A 21177-nucleotide genomic window follows, 5' to 3' on the forward strand; every position below is an offset into this window, starting at 1 on the left:
GCAAATGATGATGGAGGCTGAGAAGTCTAAGCCCTGAAACCGGCAGGCTGGACACACGGCGGAGCTGATGGTACATTACCAGTCTGAGTGCAAAGACCCGAGAGTCAGGAGTGCCTCCGTGTAAGTTCCAGCTGTGTTTGAATCCGAAGGCAGGGGAAGACCAAGTCCCTGCTGCTGGAGATAGACAAACTGAGAGAGACTTTTCTCTTACACGGTCTTTTTTTTCTACTCACGCCTTCAGTGAATTAGATGAGGTCCATCCACACTGTAGAGGGAAACCAACTTTACTCAACCTACTCATTCAAATGTTTACCTCATCCAGAAATATGCTCAGACGCACTCAGAATAATGTTTAACCAAATATCTAGGCACTCTATGGCCCTGTCAAGTTGACAGATAAAGTTAAACTTCATCCTCGGGTTTACAAATGTATGTTTTTTTATGACCTTGCATTTCTCCAAATCTATTAGCAACTAAAATTACCAGTCAAGATTGCTACATACACATCTACCAGCCTGGCTAAAATTTAAAAGATGGGTAATACCAGGTGTTGGTGAGGATGTGGAGTTAACTCCCATCCGTCACTGGTAAAAGGGAACATGGTACAGTCACTTTCAAAACCAGTGGTGTTCGTTATAATTAAGTATACATTTGCTTATGATTCACAAATCCTATTCCTATGTATTCAGCTAAGAGCAGTGATTGTATACGCTCATAAAAAGTTGCACATGGATGTTCATAGAAGCTTTAACCATAAAAGCCCCAAATTGGAAAAATATCAATCAGAGAATGAACAAAAAATTGTGCATATTCATAATTAGCCATAAAAAAGAATAATATGTGCAACAACATGGATGAATCTCAAAAACATTATGTTGAACAAAAGAAGTCAGACAGAAAAAAAAGATGGCTAATGTATGATTACATTTATGTGAAGTTAACAAAGAGAGCAAATTTTTTTTAACTTTTTATTTCATTGTGGAGTATAGGCAATTAACAATGCTGTGATAGTTTCAGGAGGCTAGCAAAGGGATTAGCCATATATACAACATGTATCCCTTCTCCCCCAAACTCCTCTCCCATCCAGGCCGCCACATAACATCGAGCAGAGTTCCATGTGCTATACAGTAGGTCCTTGGTTATCCATTTTAAATAACATATTGATCCCAGCTCCCTATGTCATTCCCCTGTTCTTCCACCCTGGCAACCATAATTTTGTTCTCTAAGTCTGTGAGTCTGGTTCTGTTTTATAAATAAGTTTATTTGTATCATCTCAACAAAGAGAGCAATTCTGTGGTTATCTTCTGAGAGGGGTGGGTTACTGATTGGAAGGGGGCACAAGAGAACTTTCTCGGATGATAATAGAGGTAGTCTATGTTTTGACCCAGGTTCTGGTCACATGGGTATATATGTACATATATGTATAGTATAAGTATACTGGCCTATACTTACAGTTTAATATTTTAAGACAAGGCAAAAAAACTTTAACATTAAATTTTTCTCTGCCCTTTGGTCTTTTCCCCCTCTCCTGTGCATTGTGTTTCTGTATTATACGATAACCAGACCTCCCAGTGGCAGAAATAACTGCTCAACCGTAAAATAAATTTTCTCCTTCTGGCCCCAGTCATGGAACTCCTTAGAAGATAACATTCCTTTCGTAGTCCTAGAAGGAATTGCAGTGACTCACTACTTGCCCACGTGTGCAGGTGTGAAAGAAAAATTTAAAACAACTCCATTTTAGATAGCATTACAATTCTGAGAACCCCTCCCGAGAAGAAGAGAAAAAAACTTCGTCAAACCAACCAATCAGAAGGAGACGAGTGACCCTCCACCCCTAGGCAATCTAGAAGGGCGGGAGAAGTCCCTCACCCCACCCCCACCCCACCAAGACTTCCCGGCTTCCCCGGCTGCACAGTATGAACTAGCCGATCCCCCTAAGTTTTCCTTCCCGCGCACCCTATGAATTAGCCAATCCCCCTAAGCTTCCCTTCCCGCCGTCCCTGCTAGACAGTATAAAAAAGACTCGCCGCTTTCACTCGGGGCTCCTTCGCCATTGTGTGAAGACAGTCCCTGCTGGAGCTTGTAATAAAGTTCCTCGCTGCTTTTGCATCGACCCGCGGCTCCTGTCATGTTTGGGGGAATTCCGCAATCCGGGTACAACGCAGGCATCTCTGGTGAACTTTATGTACGGTGCCAACGGATCATTTCCCTCAAAGATAGTGATGATATAAAACAGACTAGTCGTATGACACGGGGCGATACTGAGTCACACCTAAGGAAAGTTCTTAGCTTAAATACTTAACTGATGACCTGTCAAAGTTACTAGTCATATTATTTGTATTTTGCCTAATTTTATAATTTTCTTACATTACCAAATGCGTGACTGAGATTCAGATAAAGTTAATGATGATTAGATCACTTGAAACCTGAGTGATCAAATATATAATACTATAAGATCAATTGCTGTAAGAATATAACTCTAAATATGGGAAGAAGGAACCAGAGGGAACAATTTCCTGGACTCTTCAGACCAATAAGTTGGGCTTACCTGGTGGCTCAGACAGTAAAGAGTCTGCCTACAATATGAGAGACCCAGGTTCAATCCCTGGGTTTCCTTTTCCCTGGAGAAGCAAATGGCAACCCCCTCGAGTATTCTTGCCTGGAAAATCCCATGGACGGGAGGAGATACAGGTTCAATCACTGGGTATTATTTTCCCTGGAAAAGGAAATGGCAACCCACTCCAGTATTCTTGCCTGGAAAATCCCATGGATGGAGGAGCCTGATAGGCTACAGTCCATGGGGTCGCAGAGTCGGACACGACTGAGTGACTGACACTTTCTTTCGCTTTTTAGATCAGTAAGATATCTAGGTAGTCCAGAGACTACAGTTAACAGGGCCTAATCCAGTAACAGTACACTGATTAAATCTTCACCTGACCTGGGGATGAGCATTCCTAGCACATGGGACAAATTGGTCATGAAATGCCTCCCAAACCTTGGTTTGAAATTAAGACCAAAAGGGAAGGAATTGTAAAATAAAGAATGTTGTCCACTATCCACATCTACAAGAATCAAGTCATTAGCAGCCGCTGACCTGCAGTACACTTTGAAAGGATTTCACAGTGAAGATCAGGATGAGGCACTCTGTGCTTTGGGAAAACCAGCAGAACAGACCTTCAGATAGCTAGGTATTATGGGAGAAATTCTTTATGAACCTGGATTCTTGCATCTTCCCATACTTAGAAAAGCACTAAGCTATTAACTAAGATTTCCCTTCCTTCTGACTAACAGCAACTTTCTACTGAGATGTGTGTTTGATTGCATGTAACTCTTCACCAAAACCATATGTATACTGGCCTCCCCCTTCAACTCTGCAGAGCAGTTGGCAAAGCTCTCTGAGAGACTGTCTCCTGGGTTATAATCCCCATACTGGCTCGAATACAATCTTCCATTTCATTCTTAGACACTGATTAATTTTTTTCATTGACAAGCTAGTATACCTTAAGTATCTAAGTAGACATTTAAGATTTATGCGTCTTATTAAAGATAAATTATACTTCTGAAAAATTTTCAGTACAAAAGTATCCCAAGTAATGAAATAAAACCAAATTAAATATGTATTTTTAAATCTGGAAAACAAGCATTATGAATAGAAAACTCTCTCCCAGATGATGTAAGCTGAATAATTTCCATAAGCCAGATCTGTCAGGCCATTGTTTGGGTTCTAAGTCTCAGATCACAAAAATTAAAGCCCCAATGGAAACTATCACAAAATGATGGCTCACAAGTGCCTTTGGACTCTGGGTGTTGGAGTTTCACACCTTGTGTTGTAGGCATCCCCTGGTATTTTTATACTATTTGTAAATAATGCAGCACCAACGCTGATTAAAATCCCAACCTACCACCACAAACAGAAGACACAACACGGTACAGATTAAAGTTTTCATACTTAAAAGTACAGTCTGTATATAAGGAATCTCAACTGCACAATCCTTCTGGGTCTGCATCCTTGATTTTGATCCCTGTGTTTGCTGCACTCTCTCACAACTCATCACAAAGTAAAAAAACAAAAACAAAAAGCTTTTCATAGTAGTAAAACACATTCACCAATGACAATTTCTTCTCAGCAAAGTAAAAAACAATGGGCAAATGATAAATGTCATATCTGATGTTGTCCAGTTTATAGCCTAAAAGTTCACAATATGTAAGTATTTGGATTATTTGCACCAATTCTTCTTTTTGCACTTTCCAGTACCTTTTATGGTCACACTTGGCACACCTCAAAAAATTATCAGTTGATTGAAAACAGATATTTTATACATTTGTTTCTGTATTTGGCTGCATCATGTCTTCACAGCTACATCAGTTGTGGTGCGCCAGCTCTAGTGCGTGTAGGCTCAGTACTTCTGGCGTGTGGGCTTAGTCGCCCCACAGCTAAGGGGCACTTGTGGAATCTTAATTCCCTGATCAGGGATCGAACGCTCATCTCCTGCATTGGAAAGCGGATTCTTAACCACTGGACCACCAGGGAAGTCCAGATATTTTATAAAAATGAGTTTTCAGAGGATCTGCTATACAATATAGTGCCTGGGTTAACAATAATGTATTGCTAACTAAAGGTTTGCTTAGCAGGTTGATCACATGTTAAGTGTTCTTAGCATAAACACAAACATGTAACAAAGAAAAAACAATCATAAAAGGGGGACACAGGAAAGCTTTCAAAGGTGACAGATCTATTACCTTTATTGTTGTGGTTCCATGGGTGCATGAAATCCACATGGGTGCACATGTCTAAACTCACCAAACTACATACCTAAACTGCATATAGTTTTGTTGTATGTCAGTTGTGCGTGCGTGCATGCTAAGTTGCTACAGTCATGTCTGACTCTGTGACCCCATGGACTGTAGCCCGCCAGGCTCCTCTGTCCATGGGATTCTCCAGGCAAGAACACTGGAGTGGGTTGCCAGGCCCTCCTCCAGGGGGTCTTCTCAACCCAGGGATGGAACCCACCTCTCCTATGTCTCCTGCATTGGAATAAATGTTCTTTACCATTAGCACCACCTGGGAAGCCCTATATGTCAATTACATCTCCACAAAGCTGTTAAAAACAGAATTAATATAATTCTGAATAAAAGATACTTTCTCCTAAAAATTTTTTAATTAAAAAAATAAAAAAGAGCCCTTGAAATGCAGGTGACAAAGGAGTTCCCTGGCAGTCCAGTGGTTAGGACTCTGACTTCCACTGCCAGTGTGGGAGAACTAAGATCCCACAGCCACATGGTATAGCCCCCCAAAAAAGGAAAAAAAGAAAGAAATGCAGATGATGATATTAAACAAACAAGCTCCTGGTGCAGAGTCACAAAATATTCTCAGCCTGACTGCCAAGAGACCACAAACGTGACACCCAAGTGGGAAGTTTGGTGTTTGTGGACCACACAAGCTCAGCCATGGCAAAGATCAGCAGGGATTCTCAACTCAGAAGACTCAGTCTGGCTCATCTACTCACACTTCACATTCTTTATCAAGTAAGAGGTGTAGTGGGAAACGTGAAGCATTTATTAAAAACCCACACCCACATGTACACATCTACACACAAACTCTTATGTATGAGTCCAGAAACGTAAAACACAAGGTGCTGGAATGTTAACAGAGTTTATATGTTGATAACATTTCAGTGAAATGAGCCTACTATCGCATAAGATTACTGTGAAAAATCTAGTTGTACAAACTGTTCTTGTAGGAACATAGAGAACTATCCGCTCTCTTTAGTAGCATTAACCAGATTTCCCTCCTCCATTGCCCACTACTGCAAGAGTACTTAAAACTGAATCCTATTCAGAAAAAAAAATCTGCAAATCAATCAGTGGCATTTCACATGCATTTTTATTTCTGCATTACAGCTTCCTAATGCAGATATTTGAGAAATACAAATCTTGTAAAGCACAAAGGAAATATTTGGCCAAGTCGCATTCTCACTGATCATTCTTGGTTAAATAAGTCTTAGAAAAATAAATTATATCATCAGCTTAAATATTTATTCTCTCTTGTAATTTCCATATGCTAAAGCCAACCTGTTTAACTATTAAATGTACATACTCCCTTTAAGGTACAAAACTATAGCTGTAAACTTTTTTCCCCCAAAGAGTTATTATATGTGATACCTTAGTCATTAATAGTAAATATGGATACTATTTGTACAAAGTAAGCTTTCTGAGTTTTTTTCATTTTAGAGAGAATAATCATTGTCTTCTTATTTTGAACCATCAAAAGAAAAGAAAAAAGAAAAGAAAAGCAGAGTCTCTTCAGTATCTGGTGTGTTTTCTTGCAAAATAAATGCTATTTTGATGCTGATCCTTTGGACAATAGTGTAAAACCTTGAAGCTTTTCTAATGTTTTTGTCTAAAGAATATATTCTTAGATATGTATTTTTCTCTCCAAAAATATTTTAAATGTATTCTGAAAGTAAATATTTTGGCCAAATACAATCATTTGCTTTTTTCCTCTCCCATCTGCTTTTAAAGGGGTCATATCACAGTGTCACAAGAGTCTTTGAATCAAGCTCTGCTTTTGAATATACAGACAATGGGAAGAACACCCAGCTGTATGTCCTTAGGGGAAGGGACAAAAAAGAGAAAGAAGTTGGTGATAAACACATATCAGTCAGCTCTAGTTTCAAAATCACTCCCTAATAAAACCACCACCAAACCTCCTTAAGGGTTGAAGTTCACACATCTGGGGTGAGCATCCACATATTATCAATACAATAACTTATTCTCCAGGAGGTTCACAGTAAAACTGTTGGGGAAAATGGACCAAAGGCTCTGTGAATAAATATGATGTCTTCAGTATTTAATTAGCTAGATGTTCTGTCCTAGCCAGTAATTTTTGCTCTTTATTAGAAGAGAAATAGATGCTTTGAGAGAAAATTTTTTCTATATGATTTTGTGCAAATCAGGCTAATAACATTTTAAAAGCTGGGGAAGAAAAAGGAGACGTGTGGTGAATTTTAGAGTGGAGACCTAGACAATTTATACCAAAAGGAAATATATATATATATGTGTGTGTGTGTGTGTGTGTGTGTGTGTGTATTTTAACTCATTAATGAGTTTATTTTTCCAGATTATGTACACACTATTATGAATATATCCGGGTAAAATGTACAATCTACAAATTGAATTCAGCAATTTATACGATTAGCTACCATTCTGCTAATTCATTTAACATTATTGAAATCAGTCTTCTGCATTATAATCATCATTGAAATCAGTCTTCTGCATTATAATCATCATGTTATTAACTAAGTTCATTCAATAAATAGATAATTCATTTTCATCTTAGGTGAAGACTTATTGCTTAGGACTTGTGGCTCAGCAGGTTAAGAATCTGCCTGCAATGCGGGAGACCTGGGTTCAATCCCTGGGTTGGGAAGATCCCCTGGAGAAGGGAAAGGCTACCCATTCCAATACTCTGGCCTAGAAAATTCCATGGATTCTATAGTCCGTGGGTCTCAAAGAGTCGGACATGACTGAGCTACTTTCACTTTCACCATGCTTATTGTATCATTAGTAAGACAGTTGCACTGAGACACATAATTCTTATAATTGTATTCACATGAGTGGCTTTCTTTGGTGAGAAATTTGGCCAAGAAGAATATCTTGTTTTGTGAGCATTTCAAAAATGTTGTCTTTTAAAGCACATTCTACCCTTTAGGTGAAGAAAAAAAATTATTTTCCTTCTGGGTTCTCAGCTAGAGAGAAACAAGAGAAGAGCATCGAGGCGCGTTTAACATGGGTTTCACACATGGGGGCTTCATGAAGAAACGGGGGCTTGAAGAAGTGATTAAACCTGAGTGATCACAGGCTAGCGTTCCCCTCTTTGATGAAGAGTGCTGCGAAAATGTGATAGGATGGAGGGGCATGAGCTGAGACTAGCAAACTAAGGCAATCCTGCCAGGTCTGTTCATTCAAATCCCCCAGCATCCCCCTGTCTTCCCGGTAAGACTGTGCTTATCTCTGGGCATTGGGAAGGCACCTCTCACAGGAGGGTCTTATGACTTGCTTCAGAGGGTGAAACAATAGAGGGGATTACAAAATCCTTCCTACACCCTGCTTCTCACATTCCCCCAGCTTAAAATATTCAATATGCCAACACAATGTGTTTTGGGATAGTATATTCCGAACTCCATCAACTGCAATGAACTCAGTAGTTGTGGCTTAAAGTGTGTGTTTACATGTGTGAAAGAGAAAGAGAGAATCCCAGAAACATGTATTACAGATTTCAGAAATTCATATATCAGGAAAGAACATAAACATTATTTGAATCTTTAAGCCAAAGGCTTTTAAACTGCATCTAAATACTACTTCTGTTCCAAGTTAAACTTAGAAACCATTGTTACTCTAATTTTCTTTTTCAATATTTATTTATTTGCCTGTGCAGAGTCTTAGCTGTGGCACATAGGAGATCTTCAATCTTTGCTGCAACATGTGGATTCTTTAGTTACAGCGTGTGAGCTCTTAATTGCCACGTGTGGGATCTAGTTCGCTGACAAGGAATTGAACCCAGGTCCCCTGCATTGGGAGCATGGACTGTTAATTACAGGACCACCAGCAAAGTCCATCTGGTGGGCTTTTAAATTAAATTTTAAAAATTAAATATAGGTTCTTTACTTTTGGAGACAGAATATTTGCCAATGAAAGTTACAAATTAGGTCATATGACCTACAAGCAGAATGTGCAATCTTAGATAAGCTTGCCCTCAAGATCCATAGGACATGCTCTATAAGTAAGACCGTCTTTGAGCTCAAGAAACTGGGTCTCTTCAGGTGATACCCAACAGGTATGTATCTTATGTTTTTTATTTCCATAGGCGTGGCCCAATTTGACTGGGGGATTTTAATCACAATGACTTGTTATTTTCATTTCTTTTTAACTTTAGAATCTTGGATCTGGACCAGCAGGCTTTTATTTATTTATTCATTTATTCATTTATTTTTATTAGTTGGAGACTAATTACTTAACAATATTGTAGTGGGTTTTTTTTTCATGTATTTTTATTAGTTGGAGGCTAATTACTTTACAATATTGTAGTGGTTTTTGTCATACATTGACATGAATCAGCCATGGATTTACATGTGTTCCCCATCCCGATCCCCCCTCCTGCCCCCCTCCCCATCCCATCCCTCTGGGTCTTCCCAGTGCACCAGCCCTGAGCACTTGTCTCATGCATCCAACCTGGGCTGGTGATCTGTTTCACCCTTGATAGTATACTTGTTACAATGCTGTTCTCTCTGTACATCCCACCCTCGCCTTCTCCCACAGAGTCCAAAAGTCTGTTCTGTACATCTGTGTCTCTTTTTCCGCTTTGCATATAGGGTTATCGTTACCATCTTTTTAAATTCCATATATACGCGTTAGTATACTGTATTGGTGTTTATCTTTCTGGCTTACTTAACTCTGACCAACAGGCTTTTAATCAATCCAGTTAAGAGAGTGTAATTAGAAGAGCTGTGAGTAGGTGCAGGTAATTTATGGGCCCTGAATTTCTGGACTCATATGAAGACACATTGCACTTGATGCTCAATCACCAACGTTGCAAAAGGCTGACATTCTACTGTTGTTATTCACATCACCTCTCTCTGCCCCCAAGTTAATAAGTCCTTTTAGAAATTAATTTGGCCTTACTGAGGATTTGATTAGGCAAGTTACAGATTTACTTCTTGATAGACAGATAGAACATACTGGATAAAAAGAATGGCTATCCCACAGTCATCAAGACAGTATGGTACTGGCACAAAGACAGAAATATAGATCAATGGAACAGAATAGAAAGCCCAGAGATAAGTCCACGAACCTATGGTCACCTTATCTTCGACAAAGGAGGCAAGGATATACAATGGAAAAAAGATAACCTCTTTAACAAGTGGTGCTGGGAAAACTGGTCAACCACCTGTAAAAGAATGAAACTAGAACACTTTCTAACACCATACACAAAAATAAACTCAAAATGGATTAAAGATCTAAATGTAAGACCAGAAACTATCAAACTCCTAGAGGAGAACATAGGCAAAACACTCTCCGACATAAATCACAGCAGGATCCTCTATGACCCACATCCCAGAATTTCAGAAATAAAAGCAAAAATAAACAAATGGGACCTAATGAAACTTAAAAGCTTTTGCACAACAAAGGACACTATAAGCAAGGTGAAAAGACAGCCCTCAGATTGGGAGAAAATAATAGCAAACGAAGCAACAGACAAAGGATTAATCTCAAAAATATACAAGCAACTCCTCCAGCTCAACTCCAGAAAAATAAATTACCCAATCAAAAAATGGGCCAAAGAACTCAACAGACATTTCTCCAAGGAAGACATACAGATGGCTAACAAACACATGAAAAGATGCTCAACATCACTCATTATCAGAGAAATGCAAATCAAAACCACAATGAGGTACCATTATACGCCAGTCAGGATGGCTGCTATCCAAAAGTCTACAAGCAATAAATGCTGGAGAGGGTGTGCAGAAAAGGGAACCCTCTTACACTGTTGGTGGGAATGCAAATTAGTACAGCCACTATGGAAAACAGTGTGGAGATTTCTTAAAAAGCTGGAAATAGAACTGCCGTATGACCCAGCAATCCCACTTCTGGGCATACACACCAAGGAAACCAGATCTGAAAGAGACACATGCACCCCAATGTTCATCGCAGCACTGTTTATAATAGCCAGGACATGGAAGCAACCCAGATGCCCATCAGCAGACGAATGGATGAGGAAGCTGTGGTACATATACACCATGGAATATTACTCAGCCATTAAAAAGAATTCATTTGAATCAGTTCTAATGAGATGGATGAAACTGGAGCCCATTATACAGAGCGAAGTAAGCCAGAAAGATAAAGACCATTACAGTATACTAACACATATATATGGACTTTAGAAAGATGGTAACGATAACCCTATATGCAAAACAGAAAAAGAGACTCAGATGTATGGAACAGACTTGTGGACTCTGGGAGAAGGTGAGGGTGGGATGTTTCAGGAGAACAGCATTGAAACATGTATATAATCTAGGGTGAAACAGATCACCAGCCCAGGTTGGGTGCATGAGACAAGTGCTCGGGCCTGGTGCACTGGGAAGACCCAGAGGGATCGGGTGGAGAGGGAGGTGGGAGGGGGGACTGGGATGGGGAGTACATGTAAATCCATGGCTAATTCATATCAATGTATAACAAAAACTACTGTAATGATGTAAAGTAATTAGCCTCCAACTAATAAAAAATTAAAAAAAAAAAAAAAAAGAATGGCTATAAATAGATCAGTAAGGTGGTGGTGAGATGTCAGGGGATTGAACGTGTTCTGTAGCCCTATGATTAGGTCTTTTGCTAAGCCTGTGCCTCTGGACCATGAATTTCCCATTTCTCAGTATTTTCTCTCCCCCTCAGCAGGGCAGAATAAGCCAGAGTGAGCTCGAGTTGGGTATTTCCCTTCTACAGGCTGTAGATAACTAGCTTCCCCTGAGGGCAGGCTTTGTTAACAGCAGAGTGCCCTGATATACAGTTGACTCTTGAACAGCATGGCTTTGAACTGCCTGGGTCCACTCATTCGTCGGTTTTCTTCTGTAATAAATACAACAGTGCTACATGATCCAGCCACGGCTGGTTGAATCCGCGGGTGCAGAACCACACATACTGAAGGCCAGCGATTAAGTTATATGTGGCTGTTTTAAAGTGTAACGGTTGATGCCCCTAACCATCCCCTTTAGTGTTCAAGGGTCAACTGTATTTCTAAGTGCTTCCTTTTCCCCTTCCTCTGACAGAAGCACAAAGGGGTTTTTTCCTTAATATTTGGTGGAACTCCTGGAGGCAAATCTCACAAAACAGTGGAGGTCTACCTATAACTAGGTTGTCCTGGAGTTTTCAGCTTTCAGAGTTTCACTGCGCGCTGGCAATTTGTCAGTCACAGATCGGGTTTTCCTGAATCTGTACCCTGGGGCTGGTCCCCCCAACCCCCTTTAGTTTTTGCTCATGAGTCTCTGCTCTGAGAAGTGGGGACTCCTGTCTGTCTCTCCTGTCCTGAGGACTGTGGTTTGTCCTATCTTCCCCTCCCCCACAGATCTAAGAAGAGATCGATTTTTCTGTCTAGCTTTTTATTTATTGTTAGGAGGGAGGTAGGGGACTTCCAGGCTCCAGTCAGACAGAACCAGACACCAGAATTTCTAAACACATTTTAATCACTGCAAAAATTAATGTTCAAAGAGTACAGAGATAAAAGAAATCAAGGATTGAGAAATCATCCTGCAGCCTAGGAGGAAAAATACACAATTTCAGTCTAATAGCTTTTAAAAAGCTAGTTAATGGACAATATATAATTACCGACATGTAAATGGCAAAAAGAAACCCATGAAGAAAATGATAGGCATGGTGAGGCATTGGCATTTTGGAAAGTGATTTAGGACAGTAGGAACATCTTTTTCCACACAGAATTCTATCCAAGTGGTTGCTATAACAAAGAAAAAGTGAAGTGAAAGTCATTCAGTCGTGTCCGACTCTTTGTGACCCCATGGACTGCCCTATACAGTCCATGGAATTCTCCAGGCCAGAAGACTGGAGTGGGTAGCCTTTCCCTTCTCCAGGGGATCTTCCCAACCCAGGGATCGAACCCAGGTCTCCCGCATTGCAGGCAGATTCTTTACCAGCTGAGCTACCAGGGAAGCCCCACAATGAAGAAAGGGAGTAAACAGTGGAGGATCCACGTGGAGAGACATACTAGAACGCATCGAGATGTCTCACTGCATAAGAAAAACAGTCTCAATCTTCTGAAAAGTATCAAAAATTAAACAGGAAGAAAAGCCACAACCAGTAGTTTGCATATGCAACTAAGATGCCATGATCCTGTGAAGTATTAGCTCCTTGTTAGTTACTTATTTCCAAATCGCAGCAAGTTCATGATAAGATCAAGGTAATGATTGAATAAACCTTCGGTTGGGCAAAAAGATTATAATCATACGACTATTTTAAATCCTCTTAGTACAATCTTAATAATGCTCTGGTGGCATTTCAAGATATTTTTATTGACAAAGAATTCAGTAGTCCTAATAAACTTATGAATATATTATGTTGCCCTTCTGTTAACAGGTTGAATATGATGTTATACAAGGCATACCAGTTTACTGCAAATTTGAAGGCAATGTTTGAAGATTTGTTTTCTGCATTTGAATATCACTCTTAATTCTTGTTGGGGGGAAAATTCTTTGCTTTTCATTAAGTATTATTTTTATTGATGATGTATGATAAAATATATATTGTAATGACTGTCATGCTTCTAATAACGTGTTCTGTATAATTAGGGTGGGTTACTAGAAAAAACTAATGATTTGAACTCTGTGTGACTTTTTTTATAGGAAGTTTATAGAGACTCATCTGAAAACCATTCCCAGTCGTGCGTTTTCAAATCTGCCCAATATCTCCAGGATGTAAGTCACATTTTTCTAATATAAAAAGATGTTTGCAATTGTGACATGTAGTTTTCTAACAGGGTTCTATCAAGAAACATACCTGTTAAATATTGCACTTACATAAGGCAATGATGTCTACATTTTCAGTATACATGAAGTTTATGTACGAGGTGCTTATTTGATTTTGCTGCATCTCCACCCCCTAATCCCTAAAAGATTTTTTTAAACCTAAAGTAAATTTAAGTACCTTCAGTCTTAAGAATTTACTAATTCTTAGTGTATATCAATATATTTTGATACATGGCAAAACCTTAGCCAGAAATCTTTCCTATAAACAAATATATATATATATGCACATACCTATAATCTATCTATCCTTGTTACCAATTCTTGATTCTCTTTTCACCACTAGTACAAATGTTAACATTTTCTCATAAATGTAGTCAATGATTTCAGACATCTCACTTAAAAAAAAAAAAACTAAAAATAATTCTTAATCAAAGAAAACCAAACTGCTGTACACTCAAGAGTGAGGAGAAAGAGTTTCCATGTTGCATTGACGAGTGTATCTGTGTATGAAATGAGCCAGGTTTTTATTTTAATTCATTGATTCTGACGAGCAGCACAGATAATCCAGGCAGACTAACAACAATGCCACCAGGAGCAGCCCGTGTGGTCTCTGGCTAAAATTAGTCAGTTCGTGACCACTTACTGTCTTGTGAGTCATTTCAGGGGCAGTTGAGGTTTTTAATTGTCACAGCTGGAGAGATGGGTGCTACCAGTATGTAAGGGCTGAGTTGAAGGATCTGCTCAACATCCTGTAAGGTGTAGGATACACCTCACACAACCAAGCATGATCTAGACCAAAACCTCAGTAGTGCTGACACTGAGAAACCATCCCAGCGGAGCATCTCTGCAGTTTTGTTTTGTTTTGTTTTGTTTTCCTACCAGCCCTTCCTTTCTTTCAAATTCTTGTCTTTGGTTTCCAGCTGTTGTTCCCTCCCTCTTTTTAACATCTTACCCTGACTACTCCCCCTGTCTCCTTTCCTGGCTTCCTATTTCATTCAGATCCTTACACACCAGTTCTTTGTTTATTTTGTCCTAATTCCTCTGTGACCTCTGCCCCTTGAATGAACACTCTCTTGCCTTAGGCCTCACTGTTACCTAACACACCTAATTCTTAAAGGACTGTCTCTAGCTCTGACTTGTTCCTACAGTTCAGGGCTATACTAGAGATTTCTTTCTTTCTTTGTTTAAATACACTTTAGAGCAGTTTTAAGTTCACACCAAAACTGAGGGGAAGGTAGGAAAGTTGCCGTATTCTCTCTGCCCCCTGCCGTGCACTCTCCCACAGTATCAGCCTCCCCCACCAGGCTGGTACAGTTGTTAAAACTGGTGAGTCTACATTGACACATGGATTTTTTTACCATCTGAGCCACAAGGGAAGCCCAAGAATATTAAGTGGGTAGACTATCCCTTCTCCTGCAGATCTTCCCAACCCAGCAATTGAACCAGGGTCTCCTGCATTGCAGGCAGATTCTTTACCAGCTGAGCTACCAGGGAAGCCCTTGGTGTCTCTACTTGGCTATATTCATTCATTCATTCATTCAATGAATAATTAGAGCCCTACTTTGTGCCTGGCACTTTGCTAGATGTGTCACATACAGTAGTCGACGATACTCGTGGAACCTCCAGTTTCCTGCCTAAGAGAGTGATAAGTGCCATGATGGAGTCAGTTCTAGGGTGACCTAGGAACTCATGTGAGAAGTCTGTTACCTGGATAGGGGGTGTGGTCAGGGTAGGCTTCCTGGAGGAAATGGTGCCTAATTTGCCATCTATATTGTCTGGGAAAGAAACAAAAACAGATGAGGGAAAGATAAGTCGAAGCAGAAGAAAAAATGGCTGTCAATGAAATGAAAAATAAGTTTGTGGAAGCTGGAGCTTAGTCTCAACGTGGGGACAGTAGAGAAGAATAAAACTGGGAGGTAAGTGAGGACAGGGCTTTGTCAATCTTTTGAAGGAGTTTGAAATCTCCCCTAAGGACTAGGCCACAGGATGACTATATGCAGGGAAGTGACAGATGAGAGGCTTTAGAAACATGCCCTGTCTGTGCTGTGGAAAATGGGTGGAAGTGGAGGAAACTGGAGGCAGGAAGCTAGTGAGGAGGCTGACTCAGTGCCCAGGGAGGGGGTGGCAAATGGAATAGGGATGACAGGCTGAACGGCGGTGGTTTGAGCGGTAATCAAAAAAAAAGTGGCCAGGTTTGAAAAATAAGGGAGAAGAGAACAAAAGTTGGTTGACTTGCAGGTGGAGGGAGATGGAGAATTTCATTGCTGTTTCTGACTAGGACCTCTGTGTGGTTGACAAGCACATGTGCCAAGGCAGAGACGTTTTCTGTGCATCTGCAATGGAGGGGCAGGGGATAAGTTAGGAATTCAATTTGGGGCACAGGGCATTGGAGGTGCCTTGGAGGCAGCAAGCAGCTATATCTAGTAGGCATCAGGATGTCAGTTTTCATCAGTTCATTCAAGAAATATTTATTCATTCCCTGGTATTTATCAATTGCCGGTCTAAGTGACTGGTATGCCTCAGGGAACAAATGGACAATCAACCGTGTACCTGTGGAGTTTACATTCAAATGAAAAGAAATAGACAAGGAAGCAAAAAAGCATAATAAATAAATATATTAATTCAGGAAGCAAAAACATAATGAATGAATATACTAATTCAGGAATCAAAAACATAATAAATAAATATATTAATTCAGGAGGGGATTTGGGTATCAAGGTAGACTAAGGAGATATGGAAATCCCAGCTATGTCGAGGCATTGGAGAGAGATTTGGGTAGAGATTGAAACTTGAGAGTTGTAAACAGGTAGATGTAACATGGACCAGGGAAAGGCATCAGAGAGAAGGAGAGGCTAAAAAAACTGAAGAAAGAATAGTCTCTCAGGAGGCAGGAGGGAATAGCATCCAAATAGAGGGGCTGACCTGAAGGAAGATGGGCCTCTTTGGTACTGTAACAAGAAAGTAGTAGTATGAGGTGGGACAGAGGCAGGTAAATTAATAGGCTTCTTGGAGGGGAATTCTGGAAATTCTCATCTCAAGGTTTCAATCTTTTCTACAAATTATTAAAAAAGATTATCTACTAATACTGAGGGTAGAATGGGCAGGGTTAGAAATTCGAGAAGGTTTAAAATAAAATGATGGACAATAAAAGAAGGAAGGTTAACTGAGATGTTCAGGATGTCCAGGCAGATGTGAGGAAGATTCTTCCAGGGAGTCTGTGCTGAGATTCTCTAGTCCAGATTCCCATCAGAGAATTTATCGCATCAGAGAATTTATCATTCCACATGTTAATCCCTTTTACCAGTCTGTATCTCTCACTACTGTGAGTTCCTGGAAGCTCAGGAGCAGGTCTGATTGGTCAATGCCCATTTACTAACGTATAAAGTAAATGTTCAATATATATTTGTTGAATGAAAGCATACACACATACATAAAAAATCCCATGAACAGAGGAGCCTGGCAGACTACGGTCTATGGGATTGCAAGAGCCAGACATGACTGAGCAACTAAGCATAGAGCACAAAACAGGAAGCTGTCGCATCTCGGGAGAGGAGAGAGTCAGCAGGGAGTTTGTCTGGGACAGCACACTTTCCCACCTATTACTCTGACATAATTATTAATAGTACCCTGTTTTAACTCACAAAAATACCCTGTTTTGGATGATAGATGATATGGTTACCCTAGTGATTATATACAACTTACATGATAAGAAGAGATTTGAGGAAGAAGTGGAATCTGATTTTTCCTGATTATAAAAATAGGATAAGCAATAGGGAATCATTGCTTTTATCCCACTGAATAAATGGTTCTTATGTGTTGTCTTTGCAACGAAGCTATGACAGCCCTCTACGGAGGTATCATTCAGTTGGAGAAATTGGAACTTCATTTATTATGACACATGCTGAATGACTAAAACCTTAAGAAAGCTTTGCCCCTGCTAAACTAAGAAATTCAGGAGAAATACTGGAGCAATGGATAGGATGCAAAGTGAGGAAAACAAGCTTGCCACCTTCATAACTAACCTTGTCCCTCAGACTGCACAGCTTCACCCACCGTAAATCCCCATAATGTCTACACAATAAATTCTTTTCGACATCCTCAATGGTTTCCTCTCTGTTAGAGATGTGATATTTGGATCAAAATAATTTATGTAACATTATCCACAAGTGGCAATGGCTTGAGAGACGCAACAAATCAAAGGATTACTGGTTAGAGAGTAGATAATTCGAAACAGAAAGCACAGGACCCTCAGAATACTCACAACACCAGTGATAGAAACGCAGGTGGAGCAGTCAGCACTCCTCTTAGAAGCATTGCATTAATGAAAACATTTTACTGGCAGATTCAACTCAAACTATACGCCAGGGGGTTTTAACCTTTCCTTGCACCTTAGAGGCGCTTCCCAGGCGGCACAGTGGTAAAGAAACCGCCGGCCAATGCAGGAGATGCAGGAGACATGGGTTCGATCCCTAGGTTGGAAAGATCTCCTGGAAGAGGGCATGGCACCCCACCCCAGTGTTCTTGCCTGGAGAATCCCATGGACAGAGGAGCCTGTTGGGCTACAGTCCATAGTGTCGTAGAGATTCATACATGACTGAGCACACAAACACACACCTTAAGTCATCTGGGAAGCTTTTTAAGAATAAAGTGTTTGACCATCCCTTATAACTCTGAATTAATTATTCTGGACTGAGTCTTAAGACATGTTTCAAAAGCCTCCCAGATAGTTCAGTTGTGTGACCAAGGTTGAGAAACTTGGCTCCACATACAGGTGGACACCATCTATTAATCATTAATTTCCCCAGATGTCATAGAAATGCCTCTCAGGAACATGCAGTCCTTGAATTTGGCTACATTAGTCATTCTTATTACAGAATGGAATTTAAGGAGACTATTTGAAACATCATCCCTTCTGTATTCTTCATGAGTTGTATTTATGTTTCTTTTTTTTTAAGTACTTAGAACTTTATTTGTGTTGCCTTTCATTTACAAAGTTCAAAACAAACCTTGAGTTTTCAGCCTCATAAAAATGAAAAAGCAAAGTCTTGAGAGACTATACAGCCCCCACTGCATGGAACGCTCCAATAGAGAATGGTGGCTTTCTCTTCATCTTTGAAACTACATCTCTACTCTCATGCATTAGGTACTCCATTAAAGATGTTTCTTATTCATTTGTGTATTCTATTCTGCCATCTTTCACTTTCTGCTATTTTGAGTAACTCGCCTATTCATTCATTTACTCATTCATTCACTTAATTACATATTTGTTGGAAGTCTACTACAAGACAAGCAATATGAAAGGTACTCAACATTCAGTGTCCATCAGAAAGAGACTCAGTTCTCCATTTCCGAGAACTGGCTGTCTAATGAGACAACATAAATCAAATATCATCCAAGGCCTTGCAAAGTTTCACTGTGATAATTAGTGGAAGTAGAAGTCCATGGTGCCATGAGGCTATCCTATGAGAAATTTGACCTAATCAGGAAATTTAGGGTAAGCTTCTAAAGGAAGTATCGGTTCAATGAAACCTGAAAAATGAGTAAGACCAATGAACTGGGAAACTTTCAGATAAAACAGGATCTTTTAACATAATTAGGGTGAAATCATGAGAGTTGTACATGTTTCATGACCTGGGATGCCCCTGACAAAGTAGTTACATCAGAATTAATGGTATGTTTACAGTTCACGACCTTACTTACTAACTTTCTATTTTGTCTTTTATTTTTGTCACGTTCAGCTACTTGTCAATAGATGCAACTCTGCAGCAACTGGAATCACATTCCTTCTACAATTTAAGTAAAGTGACTCACATGTAAGTACGATGGAAAGTGCAGCATAAATCCAGGCTGCAGCCCCTTTTTTTTTTTTTGGTTGTCTTATTTTTTTAGTTAGGAACTTTGTATTTCTACATATCAGGCATTTGTCTCTGAAAATCCAAATTGTTGTTGTTGTTTAGTCACTAAGTCATGTCCAACTCTTTGCAACCCCATGGACTGCAGCATGCCAGGCTTCCCTGTCCTTTACCATCTCCCGCAGTTTGTTCAAACTCATGTCCATTGAGTCAGTGATGACATCTAACCATCTTATCCTTTGTCACCCCCTTCTCTTCCTGCCTTCAATCTTTCCCAGTAGCAGGATCTTTTCCAAGGAGGCAGTTCTTTGCATCAGGTGTTAAGTAAAACCTCTAAAGATTTCACTACCAATTCTCAAGTGTTTCTCTCCATAGAGGTCTTTGCTAAAACACAAAAGATTTCATTAAACTGAGGACCTACATCCATCCACAGCCCTTTTTTGATTGATAATTTTGGGGATCCAGATTATAAGAGCTGGTTTCTAGAACATAAGAGCTGGTTTCTAGAACATGGATCAGAATTTCTGTTAATGATTAAATTCTTAACTTGTTTTCACTCTCAGTTTATGTTAATTCATCCTAATTTTCATTTCCATGGCAGAAGTCCTCTTCTTGAATTGTCATTTCTATCACTGCTGTGTTGTAGACTCAGGTTGGATCCCTGGCTCAGGAAGATCCCCTGGAGGAGGAAATGACAGCCCACTCTGGTATTCTTGCCTGGAAAACTCCATGGACGAAGACCCTGGCAGGCTACAGTCCATGGGGTCACAAAAGAGTCGGACAGGACTGAGCGACTCAGCATGCACACACACACTACCACACAACATCAAGCAATACACTTCACATGCTGTTTTTATTTCTGTGGCACCTATTATATTCTTTTAAGCAGCCCTGTATTATGAAATATTTACTCTTTTCTTGATAAAGAACAAAAATACTTAACATCTGTAAATAATGTTCTAGACATTATGCTGAACATTTATGGATTTTTTAACCTTCAAAAACCCTGTGAAGTAGAGGTTATCATTTGTATCATTTACTTAAGAAAAACATAAATGTAGAGAAGCTAAACACGTTATCCTAGGTCACACAGTTACTAAGGAAGAGGGCCAGAATCTTTACATCATAAGTATCTGCCTCAAATATTCTTCCCCTGCACACGACAGTCTGCTTCCTTCGAGAACTCTAAGGCTCAGCTTCGTTCCTTCGTGTGGCTGCGTAACATGGCTAGTGGGAAGCTTCCCAGGGAGCTCAGCTGGTGCTCTGTGTTGACCTAAAGGGGTGGGATGGGAGGGTGGGAAGGCGTCCAAGAGGGAGGGGATGTATGTATGCACAGAGCTGATCCACTGTTTTCTGTAGCAGAAACTAACACGACATTGCAAAGCAGCTATATCCCAATAAATATAAATAAACATGCATGCAATCTGGGAGAAGAAAAGAATATTGAGGCCCAGAAAGTTTTCTCCAGCTATGCTAGGCTAGCATACATTATCAGATCAACAATCAGTCTGAAAACAACTAGAGGAACTAGAAAAAAAAAATCTGTTTAAAGGGATTTGAATGTTATAAAGGGAGCAAGAACTTAAGGGGAAGAGAAGGAGATGCCCAACATAGCACTCGATAGTTTTCCTCTTGAAGCACTTTCTGAATTGTAAACAACAGCTGTGGGGTTGGGAAAGTGACCAGAGGTTTAGGTAGTATCTTAGGGCTAGGGAAATATTAATAAACGCTTATCACAAAATGTTACTTTGAAATTAATTTACCTAATTCTTAGTCCCCATTTTTGCATCAGTAGAGTA

The 21177-nt window shown here is 39.9% G+C and overlaps 1 protein-coding gene across 1 annotated transcript in view; it reads left to right on the forward strand.

Annotated features, from left to right (window-relative positions):
* The window catches only part of TSHR (thyroid stimulating hormone receptor), a 162719-nt gene that overhangs the window by 71533 nt on the left and 70009 nt on the right, over window positions 1-21177 (forward strand). Inside the window, exons 3-4 of the mRNA XM_070469729.1 lie at window positions 13404-13475; window positions 19265-19339. Of these exons, the coding sequence (XP_070325830.1) occupies window positions 13404-13475; window positions 19265-19339 (147 nt within the window). The remainder of the gene's footprint in view (window positions 1-13403; window positions 13476-19264; window positions 19340-21177) is intronic.

Source organism: Odocoileus virginianus, chromosome 6, assembly GCF_023699985.2.
Source record: "Odocoileus virginianus isolate 20LAN1187 ecotype Illinois chromosome 6, Ovbor_1.2, whole genome shotgun sequence".
Lineage (NCBI taxonomy): Eukaryota > Metazoa > Chordata > Mammalia > Artiodactyla > Cervidae > Odocoileus > Odocoileus virginianus.